This window comes from Stenella coeruleoalba (genome assembly GCF_951394435.1).
Source record: "Stenella coeruleoalba genome assembly, chromosome: X".
NCBI lineage: Eukaryota > Metazoa > Chordata > Mammalia > Artiodactyla > Delphinidae > Stenella > Stenella coeruleoalba.
Genome location: NC_137152.1, coordinates 25,416,705 through 25,435,731, shown reverse-complemented (window position 1 = coordinate 25,435,731; position 19,027 = coordinate 25,416,705). Strand labels below are relative to the sequence as shown.

The window sequence follows — 19,027 nt, the reverse complement described above, 5'->3', positions numbered from 1 at the left end:
GGAACCGAATCTCCTGGTACTTTCATCTTGGACTTCGCAGCCTCCAGAACTGTGAGAAATAAATGTCTATTATATAATCTACACAGTCTACAGTATTTTGTCACAGCAGCCCAAGATGGCCAAGACACTGTTATTTTTGTAGTGATTTGCCATTTGAAAAGGGCTTTTCCTGATGTCACTCCACTTAATCCTAATAGCAATCTGGTACAGAAGGCATCAGGGGCCCAATTTTACAGATGAGGAAACAAAGGGTCAGAGAGACTAAATAATTTGCCAAGGGTCCTGTTGTCATTAAACAGCAGAGCCAGGACTTAAAGCCCATCTTCCCATCTTAGATTCATTGCTTTTAGCACCACACTACTCTTAGAATGAAACTAAGGAAAGACATTTTTACGTGTTTGTCTCACAAACATAAAAGTAATCGTCATCCTCATCCCACAACCAACTGCTAGCTGCCTAGGTCGTTCTGGTAGGCCTCCAAAACTCAAGAGCTTTCTTTCCAAAACCCATCTTCTCCATGTGGAGCTAGGCTGAGTGGATCTGAGATAATTATCCACATGTCAAGCAGCTACAGAAAAGTCTTGGTGGGTTATAGTATGAATTCTGAGGCTAGGCCACAAACGGCATTACAGCTTCTGCCTTGTACCCCTGCTTTACTTATTCTTGAAGCCAGCCACAAAGTTGCGGGAATACTCAAGCAGTCCCATGGAGAAGCTCATGTAGAGAAGAACCAGCTAGACAGCACCACCTCACAAACAGCATGAGTGAGCCACCTTGGGAGTGAATCCTCCAGCCCCAGTCAAGCTTTCACATGACTGCAGCCCCAGGTGACTACTGTCTGCAACCTCACGAGAAATCCCCAAGACAGAACTACTCAACCAAGTCACTTGTGATTTGCTGACCTAGAGAACCTGTGAGAGGTAATAAATGATTGTTGCCGTTTTAAGGCATTAAGTTTTGGGGTTGTTTTGCAGCAGTAGGTAACCACAAACTCCTTTTCTTGGCTAAAGTAGAATGAGCCCAGCTCTGTCCTTTGCATGTAGAAAGTTCACAACCCATTAATCCTCCTTACTTCATGAATGCTTCCCTTAAGGCAGGTACAGCAGAATAAAGACTAGTGGCAAACAAGTTGTTACGCTGCTTCAAATGATTAATGAGGGCATTTGTTAAAGAAAGAAATGGTAGATCTCAAATAACCCCTACACTCTTCCAACACCTGAGGAGAGGTGAGGGAATCTTTTAGGAGCAGCCCATAGCACATATCTAACCCTTGGCTTAGATTCATCTAAAGTGCATGGCACATCAGGGAGTAACAGCCCTCCCTGTGCCCGGAGGTACCAAAATATAAGAGAAATTCAGGTCTTTAGTTGCAATGCCCTAATATGCCATAAGATGAAAATGTTAGTCTATGAAAATCTGGAATTCCCCCTGTGAGCACATCTCTTTCTGTTTTGTATTTGTCTTATCAGCTCACTTTGTCTGAGTGTGAGATTCTTTATATTTATTCATCATCATCTTTATTCTATTATACCATAAAGAAAAGAATCACTTTATTTAATTGGTTTATTTATTTAATAGTTACGTTCATCGTATTCAGTTTTTTAAACTGAATACAGTGAATAGAACATTTGCTAATCCAAATCTGTCCCCTTAGAAAGAAACATAATGAAAAAACTAAGCAATTTGGGCTTCCCTGGTGGCGCAGTGGTTAAGAATCTGCCTGCCAATACAGGGGACACAGGTTCGAGCCCTGGTCCGGGAGGATCCCGCGTGCTGCGGAGCAACTAAGTTCATGCGCCACAACTACTGAGCCGGTGTGCCACAACTACTGAGCCTGTGCTCTAGAGCCCATGCTCTGCAACAAGAGAAGCCACCACAATGAGAAGCCCATGCACTGCAATGAAGAGTAGCTCCCGCTCTCTGCAACTAGAGGAAGCCCGCGCACAGCAACGAAGACCCAATGCAGTCAAAAATAAATAAAATAAATAAATTTTTTTCTTTAAATAAATTTTTAAAAAAAGCAATTAGTAGAAAACACTATTTATGTTCATAATTGTAGCTACATCACTTTAAATAAAATTTATTTATTTTTCCGAGTACATGATCACATGAAAGATTAATAATTATATATAGTCATGGCAGCTAATTTGGATTTTAAATCCTTTTCAAATATATTTTGATATTAATCTCTTATAAAATTAAAAATGAGATACATTAAAATAAAATTATTTCATCATAGATATTTAGTATTAGTTTAACACAATATAAGAAAAATTCTATAAAGAAAAACACACCTGTTTTTTATAGGTAAAAAAATTTAATGCATGAGTTATAATTACTCTAATGGAGCTCTGAAACTTAACAAGATGTTAAAGATCATTTCTATTTTTTTTCCATTTTTAATATATATTTCCAGGTAACCTATTGAATGGATACTAATGAAAATTAAAGGAATCATGAAATTTATATGTGAAGAAACACATGGCACTATGAACCTCACTGTGATGGTAAATTTTATATGTCAACTTGGCTAGACAATGTATCCCAGTTATTTAAGCATCACCCTAGAGGTTTCTATAAAGGTATTTTTTAGATGTGATTAACATTTAAATCTGTAGATTCTGAGTAAAGCAGATTAGCCTCCATAATGTGGGAGGGCCTCATCCAATCAGCTGAAGTCCTTAAAAGAAAAGACTGAGATCCCCAGAAACGGAAAAAAATTCTGCCTCCAGACGGCCTTTGGACTCAAGACTCTTGAGTATCAACTCTTTTCTAAGTATCAACTCTTTTCTAAGTATCCATCCTGCTGGTGTGCCCTGAAGACCTCATACTTCCCAGTTCCCACAGTGGCATGAGCCAATTCCTTAAAATTCCTCTCTCTTTTGCTCTTTATGAGTGTGTGTGCATTAAATAAACATAAATAAATATATAAATAAATATATATGCATATATATTATACATATATATATAGAGAGAGAGAGAGAGTGAGAGAGAGAGAGAGAGAGAGCGCGCGAGCATGCTAGCTCTCTGGAGAATGCTAACTAATATACTTACTATTCCTAGCAAATAACAACAGTGGAAGAAAAGATTAATAATAATAAAAGGGGCGTCCCGGGTGGCGCAGTGGTTAGGAATCTGCCTGCCAATGTGGGGCAAATGGGTTTGAGCCCTGGTCCTGGAAGATCCCACATGCCGGGGAGCAACTAAGCCCATGTGCTACAGCTGAGCCTGTGCTCTAGAGCCACAACTACTAAAGTCCTCGAGCCTAGAGCCTGTGCTCTGAAACAAGAGAAGCTACTGCAATGAGAAGCCCGCACAACCCAACGAAGACCCAAAGCAGCCAAAAGTAAATAAATTTAAAAAAATAATAGAATGTAGTAAAACTCTTATTTTTGTAGTAGGATTGAGGAAGTGATATTTCGTTTAACCCTTGGTATAATACTGAAGTCCACTGCACCAAAACTTACACTATTAGACTGGTTGGATTGCAGAAGATACAGAAAACAAAATACAGTGCATAACCTATAAACTCACTCTTCAGTGTGTGTTTGTCTAAATGCACCTATATTGCAAGTTGCCACTGGGAGGGGTGGTGCTAACTCTTCTTATCAATATATTCCTTAAATGTAAGACAAGTTCCAGGCTCTTCCTTAGGCCTGCTTCTTTTTTCACACCCCATCTCTATGCAAGCTTAACCACTCCAGGTAACTTCCAAATCTGTGTAGAAATAACTTCACCCCTGAAATCTCCTCTTGTGTTTTCAACCATTTCTCATTCTGGACATCAGCTATATCTTAGACACATTATTTTATCACCCATAATCAACTCCTTTTCCTGAGTTTGTCTCTGGTTATATCACCATCTTCCAAAGAACTGAATCTCAAAATCTTAAGAGGTAAGCACTCTCTTAGATCTTCAATTCCACACATCCAGTCAATGTCCAAATACTGTTAATTCTAGCTGCACTGCATATCTTAATTCAGTTCTTTCTTTTCACTCCACTGACACTGCTCTAGCTCAGGCTCTCGTGGCTCCTAACTGCTCTCACTGACTTCATTTCCTGCCTTATCCTCCACAACGTATGTGCTCACACTCACACTCACACACACACACACACACACAGACACACACACACACTCCTACAAATTATTCTGTCACACCATTGCTAACCTAAGTCTAATTATGTATTCTCCTGTCACCCTTTCCTGAAATATCCTTCCCTCTCCAACCTCTTTCTACTTTACAACATACTAATCAAATTTATGATTTTTAGACAAAATTTAACCTCCTGGGAGCATTCCAGGACCCCCCTCATTCTGATCCAATCTCCCTTTCTCTTGCACGCTCTGTCCGCATTTTGTAATACTTCTCTACAGAAGTACTTACCGTAGACTGCCTTGCCCGGATATACTTGTTCAAGTACCCACATTTGATTGTTAGCTCTTTTAAGACAAAGGCTGAATCATTCCTCCCTGTATCCCCTCCATCACCTCTGATGTTAACTTGCACAGAGGAAGCATTCAAATATTTACTGAACTGAACTCTTGGGTTGCCAGCGGCATCCTGGTGGATGTAAACTTTGAGAGCTGCTTGTAGTTATAACAGGCTGACAGCGGGTGCTAGATGTCAAAAGAACGAAATTTATATGGTTGACTCCACTTCTTCTAAAATAAGCAACTCTCTACTAGACAATACCTGAGAGGAAGATATTGGCTGGCATTTCATTAGCAATAGAGATTTCATAAAAATGTGGAGAATAACAGTCTTTTTATTTCACCATGAAGCATTTCTTACATTTGGTTGCAGCAATGAATGATGGGTTGACAAAGCTGCCAAAGAACTGTCAGTTAATTCAGAAATCCTGTGAGAGTGTTTTTATTCTCATACAGTAGAGCATTCTCCTCTCTACAGCCCTGTACACCAGCTCTTTAAGCAATACGACACAAATTCATTCTCTTAAAATTTATATGATGTCACCAAATTTCTCAAAGAATTTTGGACTAGTTTGAAAAAGCCTTTGCTGAAAAAATAATTTTAAAAGAAACAACTCTCTGTTAACACTTGGTATTTTGTTTTAGAAGTTCCACCCTTGTGTTAGATAATAAAAGGCCATATATTATTTTCCCTTCATATTCTCCCAGCTCCAGTTCCTCTGTACCAGATTCATCTCATCTTGATAGTATCTACCATTTAATGAGCATCTAATATGCGCCAGGTCTTCACTTTAGAAACATCATGTAATTTTATCTTTATAATCACCCTACCAGCTTAAGTATTATTATTATCCCCACATGACAGATGACGGAACCATGGCTTAGAGAATTGAATCTACTTGGTCAAGGTTGAACAGCTAATAGATTACTGAGGTCCACTATCCTGCACATTTCCAACACATGTGAGAGACAATCCTATAATTAGACTTGCAAATACATAGAAGACAACAATATAAATGGGAGCAGTAAAACGTTATATTCATATTATAGTAAACTGAGGTCACTCCTAAAATTTTAAGTTCTCAAATAAGTATTTCTTTCTATTTTTTGACTAACAAGCTCTTACTATTTGATGTGCTTCAGGCTTTAGAATTATATAGACACCAGTTTAAATCCTAGTCCCTCACATGACATTTTACTAGGACCCCAGACATGTTATTTAAGCTCTCTGAGCTTCAGTTTTCTGTCTCTATAATAATGCCCACCTCCTAAGGTTACAGTAAATACTGAAAAGGAAATAGCTTACATCAATTGCCTTGCTTTTTGTAGTATCACTCACATGAAGGCTTTTCCAAATATTTGTTTAATTCTATTTATATATCTTATTTCATCTTTTCCAAAGCAACTTTCTCCTTTTGATCTTCTAAAACTCTCTCTCCATTTTTTTGGGGGGGTGTGGTGGGTAGTGGAAAAATCAGATAGTTACTTAAGAGCTTACTAAATGCTTTAAATGCTCTCCCACTAAGCATTCAAACAACGCAATTAGATTATAATTAAAACAACAAGAGATAACATTCACTGAACTCTTACTATGGCCAGGAGCTAAGCGCTCTTCAAGTAATAACTCATTTAATTCTCCCAACCTTGAGGTGGACAGAAGTAATCTTATTTTATAGAGCAGGAAACCGAAATCAGATAGTTTACTGAGATTAGTTGTTTGTTTAGGGTCACAAAGGTACTAAGTGGCCAGCCCAGGCAGCTTGCCTTTAAAACCTATATGTGCTATTGCCACAGATCTTTAAAATGGTAATGGTGGGGATTAGGGAGGGAGAAGCTACAGAAGCAAGGTTCTCAAATACAAATGTCAGATGAGCCCTGCTCACCAATATTATTTGAGGAATAAACAGAACAATAAGAGAGCAGTTCCTTTTTTCCATATCCTCCTTACTGCTATGAGAGGTATTATGGTACTAAGATTTGCAGTCGTAACGGACATGAACACGAGTTTTGCATAATTCAGAAACCTCCAAGGAAGCAATTTTAAATCCTTCTTATCTGTTTTTGATCTCCTGACCTAGCCCTTTTACAGAAGAAAATGACCAGGAATGGTGACACATTCAGCAACTGAAGGAAAATGAGCAGTTTGACCATCAGAAACAGCAAGGAGAAATTTTTACCTGAATGCTCTTAGAATGAAATTTATTCTTTCACCTAGATTATTACAACATGATTTCCAACAATATAATCACCTGAAAACAACAGATACCATGGAAACAGTTTTATACAGTGAAACATGGTTGGTATTTTGCAGCCCCAGCTACTAGTAGAGAAGAATTGCTTTTTACTGGCCTTTTCTCTTGACAGAATATAATAACTATGTACAGACTTCCCCAACTGTTCAAAGTTATGAACTGGGATTCATCAAGGAGGGAACCATGTTTCAATATAGTACTATATACTTAATGAATATTTTTCTTTATTTAGCTGATTCCTTTTTAAGTATTTCTAGAAGTTTCAGGGCAATAAAAAAGGAATACTGAAATCTTCAAATAAGAAAATACAATTTTATGAGCAAGTATCTTATTTCTACGCGTTCCCTGAAAACCAAATCTATACTAAGAAAAATTCTATTTTGAACACGATTGGAACTTTACGAGTACTCAATCTCCATCCCATTTTATTGATTTCAAATGGAGAGATAAACTGAAGTACAGCAGGGCTGCAAATGACATTGTTTAGATAAACATATCTTGTCAGAATTATCCTGGTACCAGCATTAGAGGCTCTAGGCATACCGAGAACTAAGATTCTGGCTTAGGCTCTAAACAAGAAACACAACATGTCTCAACAGACACCTGATTTTAAGAAAATGCTTTTTTGGACCATTTGAGTTGGAACCTTTCCACTATGCTGCAAATATTCATAAAGGCATTCATTCCTAAAAGACAAAAGCTTAGAAAAGCAGAACTATTCAAATCACTGGATATTAGCAGAGATATACAAAACTGCCCTCCAGTCACTCAGTTTTAATCTACATCATGAAAAAAAGTCGATACAATATTTAAAAAAGATTGCAAGGGATAATGGAAAATGTTTAGACAAAGCTGAATGGATACTGTAAAATAAATGAGTGTTATTTTCCTCTTGGGGGAAAAAAAGAAGGTTTTTTCATTGGTAAAATAACAAATGACTTTCTATATAGTATGTTTGGATTTGTATAAACACCTTAGCCCAATTTCCATATTTCTCAGGCAAGAAACAGAGCACTTAACTGTGTAGTGGGAATCCAGTCTCATAAATCGCTCACTCTTTTAGGCCTGTGTGTATCAACCTGGTTGGGGAAGCCTCATGGTTCCAGTCTGAGGGAGGAACATTCTACTATATCAGTTGGACAGCTCTCTATGTTGGTCATTACAAGGCAATTTTGCTCTTGTATTGCTGGTTTTAGAAATGGCATTCTATACATTACACAGAAGTGCATTCTTCTTCTCCAAATTAGCTGTGGAAGAGACCGACTAGTTTCTTGCCAAATTAATTTCTCTTCTTCCTGGGCTCAACACTGGACATTATTTTCCAGATTCCCTTGCAGTTAGATGTGGCCATGTGACAAGTTCCAGCCAACAGATTATGAACAAAGTAATGTGTACGACTTCCAGGCCTGGCTCATAATAAATGCCAACGGTCAATACTCGTTCCCCACCTGCCCGTTAAATGCATAACACTTTGATGTTCTGGATACAAAGGTTGGAAGGGGCTTGGGCTCCTGAATGACTTCATTAAGTGCTGCTTACTTTGGAATACACCAGAATAAAAAGTGAACTTATACTGTGGTAAACTACCAAGATTTGAGAGCTTACCTGTTACAGTGGCCACTGCCACCTAACTAATACATTAGCATATATCCAAATACATTGTTTAATCAACAATAATTAAAATTTCAAAATCAAGAAGAGTCTAGTTTAATTAAATATTCACTACAACTGAAAGGGGAAATGTCTCCAGGAAGTCAATCAAAACATCCGTAATTGCCGACTGAAACCGTCTTTAGTCCTAGCAGTCCTAGTGATTCAGGTCATTAACAAAAACATCAAAACAAGGTGGGAAGTGGTAAACATTCTGAAAGGAACACACACTTCTAAGCCAGAAAGAGACATCTGCAAATTCTAAGCTCTGTTCTTTGATTATTTTGTAAGCTTGAACAATTTAACCATTCTCAGAAACTGTTTCCTCGTCTATAAAATGGGGATTATGAAATTTAGCTGACAGGATTTTGTAAAGGGTTTACACACACACGCACAAATACACACACCACACACAACATGTACTGCCTGATACCTGGGAGGTACTCAATAAAATAAGAGCTATTATCACTATGTACCTAATAAATGTAAGTATGACTAATAATATTTTCCAAATATTAACCTTCGATTCTGGTCACTCTTTCCCCTCCCCCAACATACTGGCAGCCAGCCATTCTGCTTCTACTTCCTTAGGGAAGTGTTGACACAACAGAATGTATATTATGAAGACACAGACTCCTGGTTTTTAAGTTTCAAAAGCCTAGGCCTGGTATAAGACAAAAGCTTAGGAAGGAAAAAAGGATGATTAAACGAAGGTTTTCCCTACCCTTGCACTAGAAAAGATTCCTCTGGATGTGGGAGGGGAAACGAGCGGGCATTGCAGGGGAAGTAAGAAAATTTAATATTGATATGTATCCCTGGAGGGAAAGGAGGTGGAAGGAAGGGAGGAAACCCAGGGAAATCCAAGAGAATCTGATAGCAGAGGTGACCTGGGCCTTATTTCTGAGGAGAGCCTCTGACGAAAACAGGACGGAAAGCAGTTTCCCTTACCCTTCCCTCTATCCCTCTTCCTGACCTCATGCACAATCACTCTGAATCATCCCGTATAAAGAAGAGTAGGTGCAATGTCTAGGCACATGGGCCTTAAACAGCCTCTCAAAGTTCCCACCCACCCCAGTATGGCATGAGGAATGGTACAACGATCTCTGATATTACACAATGAGGGCATCCAAACAGCAGAGAGACGTCTAGATCTGAAAGTGCCACTGCAGACAGGAAACAAAGATGGTCCAGGAAGCAACTCCCTGCTTGAACCAACAACCAAGGATATGAGCAGAGAGAATGGCATCTCCATGGATGCCAGCCCAGATCAATGACAAGTGAGGAGCAAATGTTCTGCCACAGCCATGCTCACCACAGCAGCCCCCCGCTATGCTTTGCGACTACATAAGTCTGGATTGATGAAAATTATATTTTCTCTATTCCAGAGAATTACATTCAGGTATTGAAAGATAACATTATGGACTAAAAATCTTAGTTACAATATTTTTTTTTTGTAATTTGAGTTTTTTAATTACTGCAAAATATTGGAGATTTTTTAAACATCTTTATTGCAGTATAATTGCTTTACAATGGTGTGTTAGTTTCTGCTTTATAACAAAGTGAATCAGTTATACATATATATATGTCCCCATATCTCTTCCCTCTTGCATCTCTCTCCCTCCCACCCTCCCTATCCCACCCCTCTAGGTGGTCACAAAGCACCGAGCTGATCTCCCTGTGCTGTGTGGCTTCTTCCCACTAGCTATCTATTTTACCTTTGGTAGTGTATATATGTCCATGCCCCTCTCTCGCTTTGTCACAGCCTACCCTTCCGGCTCCCCGTATCCTCAAGCCCATTCTCTAGTAGGTCTGTGTCTTTATTCCCGTCTTACCCCTACAATAGTTTTAATATACAACTGTTGAGACTATTTTTATAAACGTGATGGAGGTTTATGAACTTAAGTCATTATAGAAACTTTTCGTACATGTTTCCTTAAGTTTCACGTGCCCGTTACGAAAAGACTTACTTCGATCAGTAATGACTGTCCTAGCCTCTTGATTGCTGGTCTTGTTTTTCAAATTCTGGGCAGCAGTAATGAGTTCTTCCAACTGGGGGCGCCTCTGTTCCAAATCCTGCAGTGTTGCCTGAAGGAACAGATATAACAATATTGAGGTTCTCCAGCACTGTGCATTCCTTTAATGGAATACAAAGAAAAGTGTAATTTTCAAACCAACCAAAGCACTTTTAGAAATAAAAAAAGATGTTACTAGATATAAATCTCTAATGTATAAGGCTTTACAGAGAGCAATTTAACAAGAAATGTGTTTCATTTTTAGATATCAAAACTATTTCAAGTGAAAATCTTGATTATGGATTTGCTCTACTATTTAAGAGATTAGACGGCGTCATTTCAGAGTACCTGGGTTTACTTAAACCAACATATGAGTGCCATGAGTAAAAAAATGTAATTTTGAATTATGACAATGTATTTAAGAGAAAGACACTTATTTATACTTGTAATCTCATTCTGTGCAGTGTCAAAATTAAGGTGTATATTTTAGAAACAGAAAAAGCAGAGAAGTGATTTAAGAGATGTGACTTACTTAACTTCTTTGTACCTGAAACTCCTCACCTATAAAATGAGGTGATGTAGATGAGCTAAATTAGTCTTTCCCCAAAATCGACTCCAGTAACAATCACCTGATTCCTTTGCCTCACTTCTGAGTGAATGAATTAGATGGCAGGAGGAGGGCTGGAAATCTGCATTTTTAACAAATTCTCTGCTTAATTTTTATGATCAGGCAAGTTTGGAAAGCATCAGGCTAGAAGTTAATATTTGTATTCTGTACTACAACTGACTTTAATACTGCTATAATAAAAGTACCAAAGACAATGAAGCCAACAAATATATATATGTGGGGCTGCACCCGGCAGGCCTACAAAGCCTGCGCCTGCCCAGCTTCAAGACTGAAGAAGGAGCCTGGAGTCAGCAACAGAGACATCAGTGGTTTAATGGATGGGGGGGCTGACCTGTCTGAAGGAACGTCTTGGAGGCAACACCCCAGCGTGTGTAGCAGACAGCAGGCAGGACATGGCGGCAGTCTTCACTCCCGGTGGGAGTGGGCCAGTTAGAGGGGAATTGACATCAGGTGGGCTCATTAGTTACCAGGGAAACCAGCAGAGGGGCACGCCCCTCACCGCCCCTCTGATGAAAACAATCACCAGCTGGGGCCTGGGGCAAGCATGCAGGAAGGTCGGTCATGTGGATAAGATACAGGCGAAACAGGCACTGGTCGGGCAGGGGATGTACAGAGAGCAAGACAACAGCCATCTTGAGTGGTCTGACCATACAATATATATTTAATTATAGGTAGCAACGTCCTCCTTCCCTCAAGTGTCCATCTATTGACTCTGTCATCTACTCTCTCTACACTAAGGGCACAAATCCCAGTGATATTTACAAAGAAGTTTCGGGAAAAGTAAGGTATCTCCCTTGTTCTTGTACTAAAACCGAATACATTTTATTGGTTGTTATTAGTTTAAAACCAGTATGTGACAGATGTTTTACACGTTTTCTCATTTTTCGTCTCCTAATAACCACACTAATAACTAAGCCAGAAGTCTTTATGGTTTTAAATCTTATGCTCTTTCTACTACCACATGAGGCCAATGAAAGTGAAGAGGTGAAATGTGGTAGATGGTAATGTTTATGAACATCAGTTATCTACTATGCCCTGGTGCTGATTTTCTAAACACTTTTGTATTTAGAAAGGCCAAATTTTTATCATTCTGTAGTGTTTTTCTGTGAAGAGGTAGGGAGATAGGCCTCGTGATTTGAGCTCAATTGCTTTTAGTAGTGTTAAAATAATGGGAAGAACTTATCCAAACATCACACATCTATTTTGAGAGTTTTCACCTCTCTACCGAAAAACTGGAGGGGTTAACTTTTAACAAATTTTCCACATTTGTAAGCTGTGATTGCTCAGAAGAAAAATCCAATTTTCAGGTTCCTAACTTTTATGGTTTCTTTACACAAAAGTGTGTTTGAAATATGGAACAAGTTGCCAAAGACAGCTATTGACGTGAGTGGCCTAAGTCAGCTGGAGAGTACTGAATAAATTCTAAAGTAGGAGCATATAGTAGCAGACAGATTTTACGAAATCAGATGTCTTCCAGGATTAGAATGTTACACTCTGGTCACCTGTGACACGGCAAGCTCAGAAGGTACTTTGGCATTCCTGACTCTTAAATGTTTAATACATTCAATAATAGATTTTTAAAAAAGACTTACCCAGAAACCATAAAGTCAATTCTTCCCCTCTATATACACATAGCTAGCCAAGTACACAAATTCATTCATTTACTCACTCACCTTTTTCATTTTATAAATATCAAGTGTAGGCACTGTTTTAGGTGTTATGGATATAGCAGTGAATGAATACATTAAGTTTGTTTTATGCAATTTAAATAAAATTTTGTGTTTTTTGATACTTGGACACTTTTATATAGCAAAGATTATCTTTCTCATCATTTTTTCTTTGATTTAATATTAATCCACCCTCAAACAACCAGGCCATTCTTTGCTTCTAAATTCTGGATACATAACCCAATGATGGCTATACTTTTCCCATTCTTTTAGGATTATAAAGTTCGTTTAAGAAGTATGTTGTAGAAGTAACTTGATCAACTTTAATCTGAACCTTAACCAGGCTCTAAATTAAACCTGACCACAATGAACAGCTTTTACGGCTGAAATGAGCAAGCATGTCAATTTAGACTTAAAACCAGCCATTTTCCTCTCTAATGAACAAAATAGGTCTCAGGATACTGTGAAACCTGTTCTCTAGTTGGGTGATTCTCTAACTCTGCTGACAGACACATGCTTTATCAGCACCTGAGAAGATTCTTAATGACATCCTTAGAAGCAGCTCCTTAAAAATCTAAGGAGATTCACAACTGCAATAAAACCATGCCTTTCTAAGATTTCAAACAAAACTGTAACTTTATCCCACTTTTTGGTCAACACATACAAACGTCCATTTCAAAAAAGAAAATGTACAACAATAATAATTATGTGTGTATGTATATATATGGAATTTATGAGATGCTAATATGCTAATTAAATAGTGGTTTCTCAGTAGACCAGAATGGGAATTTTCTTCTTCCATTTTCCTTCCAGAAATAAAGGGAAGGATCTGAATATGGCATTCATTTAATATTTTTTTAAGATATTATACAAACAGTGACTGAAATACCTTCTTGCTAAAAAACAGGACACATGCACGCAATGAGAGGAACAATTATTTTTTCTTTTCATTTGGTTTTCTTTTGAGTGTACTCTATTTATTTGCTATTACAATTTCTTTAATTTTATAATCCCATAACTTCTCAAATACAGTGACCTTCATCTCTATTCCACTGAGCCACCCACAGATGAGAGAACACCTTACATCTAATCATTACTCAAACTACCCACTTCCCAAATATCCATCTACAAAATTCTGTTCTCTGCCCCCAATCTGGTGCTCATACCAGATGCTACTCTCTCAGAAACAGTTTCTACTCTAATCTTCATCCTCATATGACCTCCAGTTGTCTTCTATTGTTCAGTTTCTTTATTCTAGGTTTAGTGGTCTATATTTGTCACACTAAACAAGTAGAATGCTAATTAGGCTTATTTTTCTGATATGAGCTCAGATACTTCTAACTTAAGTGAACAAAACTAGAACTATTACATGCTTAACAGTAACTAAGCATGATAACTGAGCACGTCTACAGGGATCTATCATTTTGGAAGAAACAAACATAAGGGAAGAAAGGAATCAGTGCTATTTCTAAGGAGTCATAAGCCAGCTACCGGGCTCTACTAAAAACAGCTTACCCCTTGGAGATGAGAATTCATCATGGATTCCACTAGCTGAGCAAAGATGGAGAAAAAAAAAAATCTTCAAATACAAAGTGAATCAAAAGTCGTTAATCCTACCAAGTCTCCCCAGGGTTGACAGAAATGGTTATGAATAGCAATTCTGTGAAAAGGAGAGTTAAAGGATGGAGCCATGCATACTAGAAGTAGGTTATTTTAGGCTCTTAGAAAGAATTACAGTTCGTAATGCTATTTGTTAAAATACTACCTAAATAATACTCAAATAGAAAACTCTATATGTGTAGTTGAATATTTAGTATTTATATGTCTTAGACCTTAACCAGAAACTTGTTATATTTTTAGTATTTTTCTACAAAAATCAACAATCTTCACATAGTTAACTTTAGAACAAAGGCCCATGGTGATTTTCACTTGTTGCCATTTTCAGGAAATAAGCATGAATTCAACTTACATGTAATGTAAAAATGGAGACCTTATAGTCTTTTATTTACAATTTTAAAAATTAACATTAAAGATTGAAAAGGTGAGACAGTTTACAGAACTACTTTATGTATGGAAGAAAATAAGCATTTAAGTCAGGTAGGTCCTAAATTGTAGCCTTTCTAGTAACTGAAAGAGATTTACCCGTGCGGATGCTAATCATCTGTCTAGCTTTCAACTGCCTCCTGGAGGGCCTTAATTCTGGCTTCTATTCTTGCATTCGGCTGCCTCTCCAAATACATTGGCTAAACCCAAAGTTGTCTTTCTTGTCCTCCACTTCCTCACTTCTCATTTACATTTTAAACTGGCCTGGATATTTTCCTGCTGGGCATAACTTTTCTACTTCTCTGAATGTTCTACCAGCATCTCGGTTGGCAACTTCTTCACAAGCACCTTCTAACTGTGGTTTTCCTTTTGTCCTTCATTCACTCAAGAAATACTTTTTATAAAAGCATTTTACTTTTATATAATCTAGAAGTTACAGAAAATTTGTAAGAATGGTCAAAGAACTCACACATACCCTTCACCCAGATTCACTAATTGTCAATAGTTTGCCACATTTTATCATTTATCATTCTATCATTACATATACACATAATATCTGCATATGTAATATTATATATATTCTCTTCTGAACCATTTGCGAATAATCTGCAGATAGCATGCCCTTTACTCCTAGATATTTCAGTGTTTATTTTTTGGAAACAAATGCACTCTCTTACATAACCTCAGCTCAATTTCTAGTTCAGGAAATTTAACATGGCTTTAGTATGATAATCTAATCTACATTCTTTATTCATAGTATAAAAAGTACTCCTTTAATTGCCTTTCATTTACTGGTCCAGCCTCATGCATTGCATTTAGTTGTCCTATCTATTTAGTCACCTTTAATCTGAAATAGTTCTTTGCCTTTCTTTGAACTTCATATCGCTGATTATTTTGAAGAATACAAGCCAGGTATTTTGTAGAATGTACCCCAGTTTGGGTTTCAGCAAATACTCTTATATATTTATGTTATGTCAGTCATTGAGCTAGTCATAGGAGATATAGCAGAGAAGGAGGAAAAATTATTATTCTCAAGTGAAAAATGAACTAGTAGTGAGGAGAGGCAGTAAATAAGCAATTATAATAAACTGAGGTGAGTATTACAATAGGGGTAGCACAGGGAGTTATCAAAGCATACAGCAGAGATATCTAACCAAATTTAGGGTGTCAAGGAGAGTCTTCTGAAAGAAGTGGAGCTGGTTCTCAGCTCTTCTTTATCTAAACTACACAATTTTCTTGTGTGCCTAACCTCCATTTTTTAAAGTTTTTTTCAGCTTTATTTTGGTAGATTTGACAAATAGAAATTGTATCTAAAAGTATACAGCTTGTTTTGATATATGTATACATTGTGAAATGATCAAACTAGTTAACATATCCATTATCTCACAGTTACCTTTTGTGTGTGTGTGTGTGTGATGAGGACACTTAAGATCTATGCTCTTAGCAAATTTCAAGTGTACACTCTTAGTAACTATAGTTACCATGCTTTACATTAGACATCTAGAACTTATTCATCTTATAACTGGAAGTTTGTAGCCTATGACCAACATCATCCCATTTCCCTTATCCCACAGCTCTTGACAACCATCATTCTACTCTGTTTCTCAGAGTTCAACTGTTTTTAGATTCCACATATAAATAAGATTTTACAGTATTTGTCTTTCTGTGTTTGGCTTATTTCACTTAGTATAATGTCTTCCAAGTTCATCCATGCTGTCAAAAATGGCAGGATTTCCCCCTTCTTAAGGCTTAATAATATCCAATGTATATATACCTATACCACAATTTCTTTATCCATTCATCCACTGATGGACATTTAAGTTGTTTACATATCTTGGCTTCTGTGAATAATGCTGCAGTGAATATGGGAGTGCAGATATCTCTTTGGGATCCCAACTCCATTTCCTTTAGATATAAACCCAGAAGTGAGACTGCTGGATCATATGGTATTTCTATTTTTAATCTTCTGAGGAACCTCGTTACCAACAGTGTACGAGGGTTCCCTTTTCTCCATACCCTCACCAACAGTTGTAATCTCTTGTCTTTTTGATAATAGCCATTCTAACAGGCGTGAGGTAATTTTCATTACCTCACACCTGGTAGATTTGCATTTCCCTGATGATGAGTGACGTTGAGCACCTTCTCATAGACCTGTTGGCCATTTGGATGTCTTCTTTGGAAAAATGTTTATTCAGGTCCTCTGCCCAATTTTAAATCTGATTATTATTATTCTACTCTTGAGTTGTATGAGTTTCCTTATACATTTTGGATCTTAAACCCTTATCAGATACATGGTTTGCAAATACTTCCTCTCATTCCATAGGTTGCCTTCTCATTCTGCTGATTTTTTCCTTTGCTGTGCATAAGCATTTTTAGTTTGATGCAATCCCACTAGTCTATTTTTGCTTTTGCTGCCTGTGATTTTGGTGTCATATCCAAAAAATAATTGCCTAGGCTAATGTCAAGAAGCTTTCTTCCTGTTTTCTTCTAGTAGTTTTACGCTTCCATGTCTTTAAGTGCCATCGCTGCTAATTCCCACTGTGGTGGCCCCGAGAAAGTGCAAGCCTTTTATGACTGAGATCTAAATGACTGAGGACTTTAGCTGCTGCATTTGGAAATCCATCACTACATTGGAGAGAAGAAGCCAAGCCTCCCACAGACTGCTCCCCACCAATGACTGAATGTGATGAAGATACTAAAGCAGAGTCTTTCTTGGGAGAGCTGGGGCTCCTCTGGCTGACTGCAGCTCCATGTCTCCCCGACAGCTTTGCTGAACCTTCCTCAGACTGTACACTGGGGTACTTCTACCCAATTTTCTCTCCCTTTTACCTTCATTTCGTGTCAGACTTTCATTTTGGTCTAATGGCTGTCCCACCTTCCCTGGCTTCTTGTCTATTTCCTTTCACATTGATATTTTCTCTAATAAAATAATTTCCTGTTTAATCCTGTCTTAGGACATTTAAACTTAGGCCCCAACTAACACACCCACTTTAGCCCTTCTAATCCCTAAACCTCTCATCAGTTCTTCAGATCCACATAATATGGTGACTCCATGATATTACCACCTGGATGTATAGTTCACAATTTCTGGACATTACTAATATACCTCTTAAGAGTCAAGTGAATTAGTATTTTTAAATTAGCTGTATTAAAAACCACTGCTACTTTTTTTTTTTTAAAGGGCATGACCATTATTTTCAATGAGCCTAGACGTTAACTGAAGGAAAACAAGATTATTTATGTGTGTTACATGGTGATGGGGATGGTTGCGTTCTACGCCTGTAGCTCAAGAACACTGGGATATCAAAGCAAGACACCAGGAATCCTGAAAGACATGACAAAAGGAACTTTGAGGCAAGTTTTCTGACTACGGAAGATAGCAAAGCTAAGACAAAAAAAAATAAAGTCTTTCTGAGTCAGAATTGCCCTGGGTAGGCAGAGACCTCAAGCAGGGCCAGCTTCACAGGCATGCAACTTAAAAGTAGCTGCACTGGGCTCTGCAAATAGAAGGGCCCCTTACTTGGTTTCCACTGCTGTTGCTCTCTTGAAATTCTTTATTATTTTTTAACAAGGGGCCCTGCATTTTCATTTGTCATTGGGGCTCACAAATTATGTAGCCAATCCTGACCTTAACCCTGAAGTGAGCAGAGAATAATAGTTGTGTATCTTGCCTGAAGTGATGGCCAAGAACACACTTAAATGCAAATTATGTCAATCAGATGCCTCTTGCTTAGTTCCTGAGAATTTGTTCTAAATTTCTGTAAGGAGCAATCATGAAGCTAAAAAATACATATTTGAGAAAAAAAATATCTCTTGGTCAGGAAAAGCAGAACAGGACACTTGGCAGTCCTCTGAGATGGGACCCTTTTACTACCAATGGTTATTGGGGAAGCAAAGTCACTGTGATTGTAGGAGAAGTGAAACAGGGGACTTGACCTATCCCAAAAGTGGTGAATCATCTGAGAAAATAATTTGGGACCAAAAGGGGAACCTGTGGTTCCGGCAACAATAATGGCCACTGGGATCTCAAATTCCATTTCACGTTTTAGCTAAGTATTAGTTTTACCTAAGGCTAGGGTGGCCCTGGGAAATACACCTGGGAAACAGCTAATCCCACAGTTACTAAGCTGCAAATGCCAAGCACTCGGCTAATACACATAGAAAGATAAAACCTGGACTCTTTTCTCAAGGAACTCATAATCTAGCAAAAACTAAAGACTCATAAAGAACTAATACAGTGGGAAATAATATTAACAACAACAACAATACTTGCTATTGAGCACTTACTGTGCACCAGAAGAATCTACCACGGATTAGTGGTTACGGGAATGGATTCTGGAGT

The 19,027-nt window shown here is 37.8% G+C and overlaps 1 protein-coding gene across 19 annotated transcripts in view; it reads right to left on the bottom strand.

Annotated features, from left to right (window-relative positions):
- The window catches only part of DMD (dystrophin), a 2,843,071-nt gene that overhangs the window by 631,677 nt on the left and 2,192,367 nt on the right, over nt 1-19,027 (bottom strand). For all 19 annotated transcript variants that reach the window (XM_079909736.1, XM_079909735.1, XM_079909718.1 and 16 more), the window contains one exon: nt 10,303-10,420. In XM_079909736.1, coding sequence (XP_079765862.1) covers nt 10,303-10,420 — 118 coding nt within the window. The remainder of the gene's footprint in view (nt 1-10,302; nt 10,421-19,027) is intronic.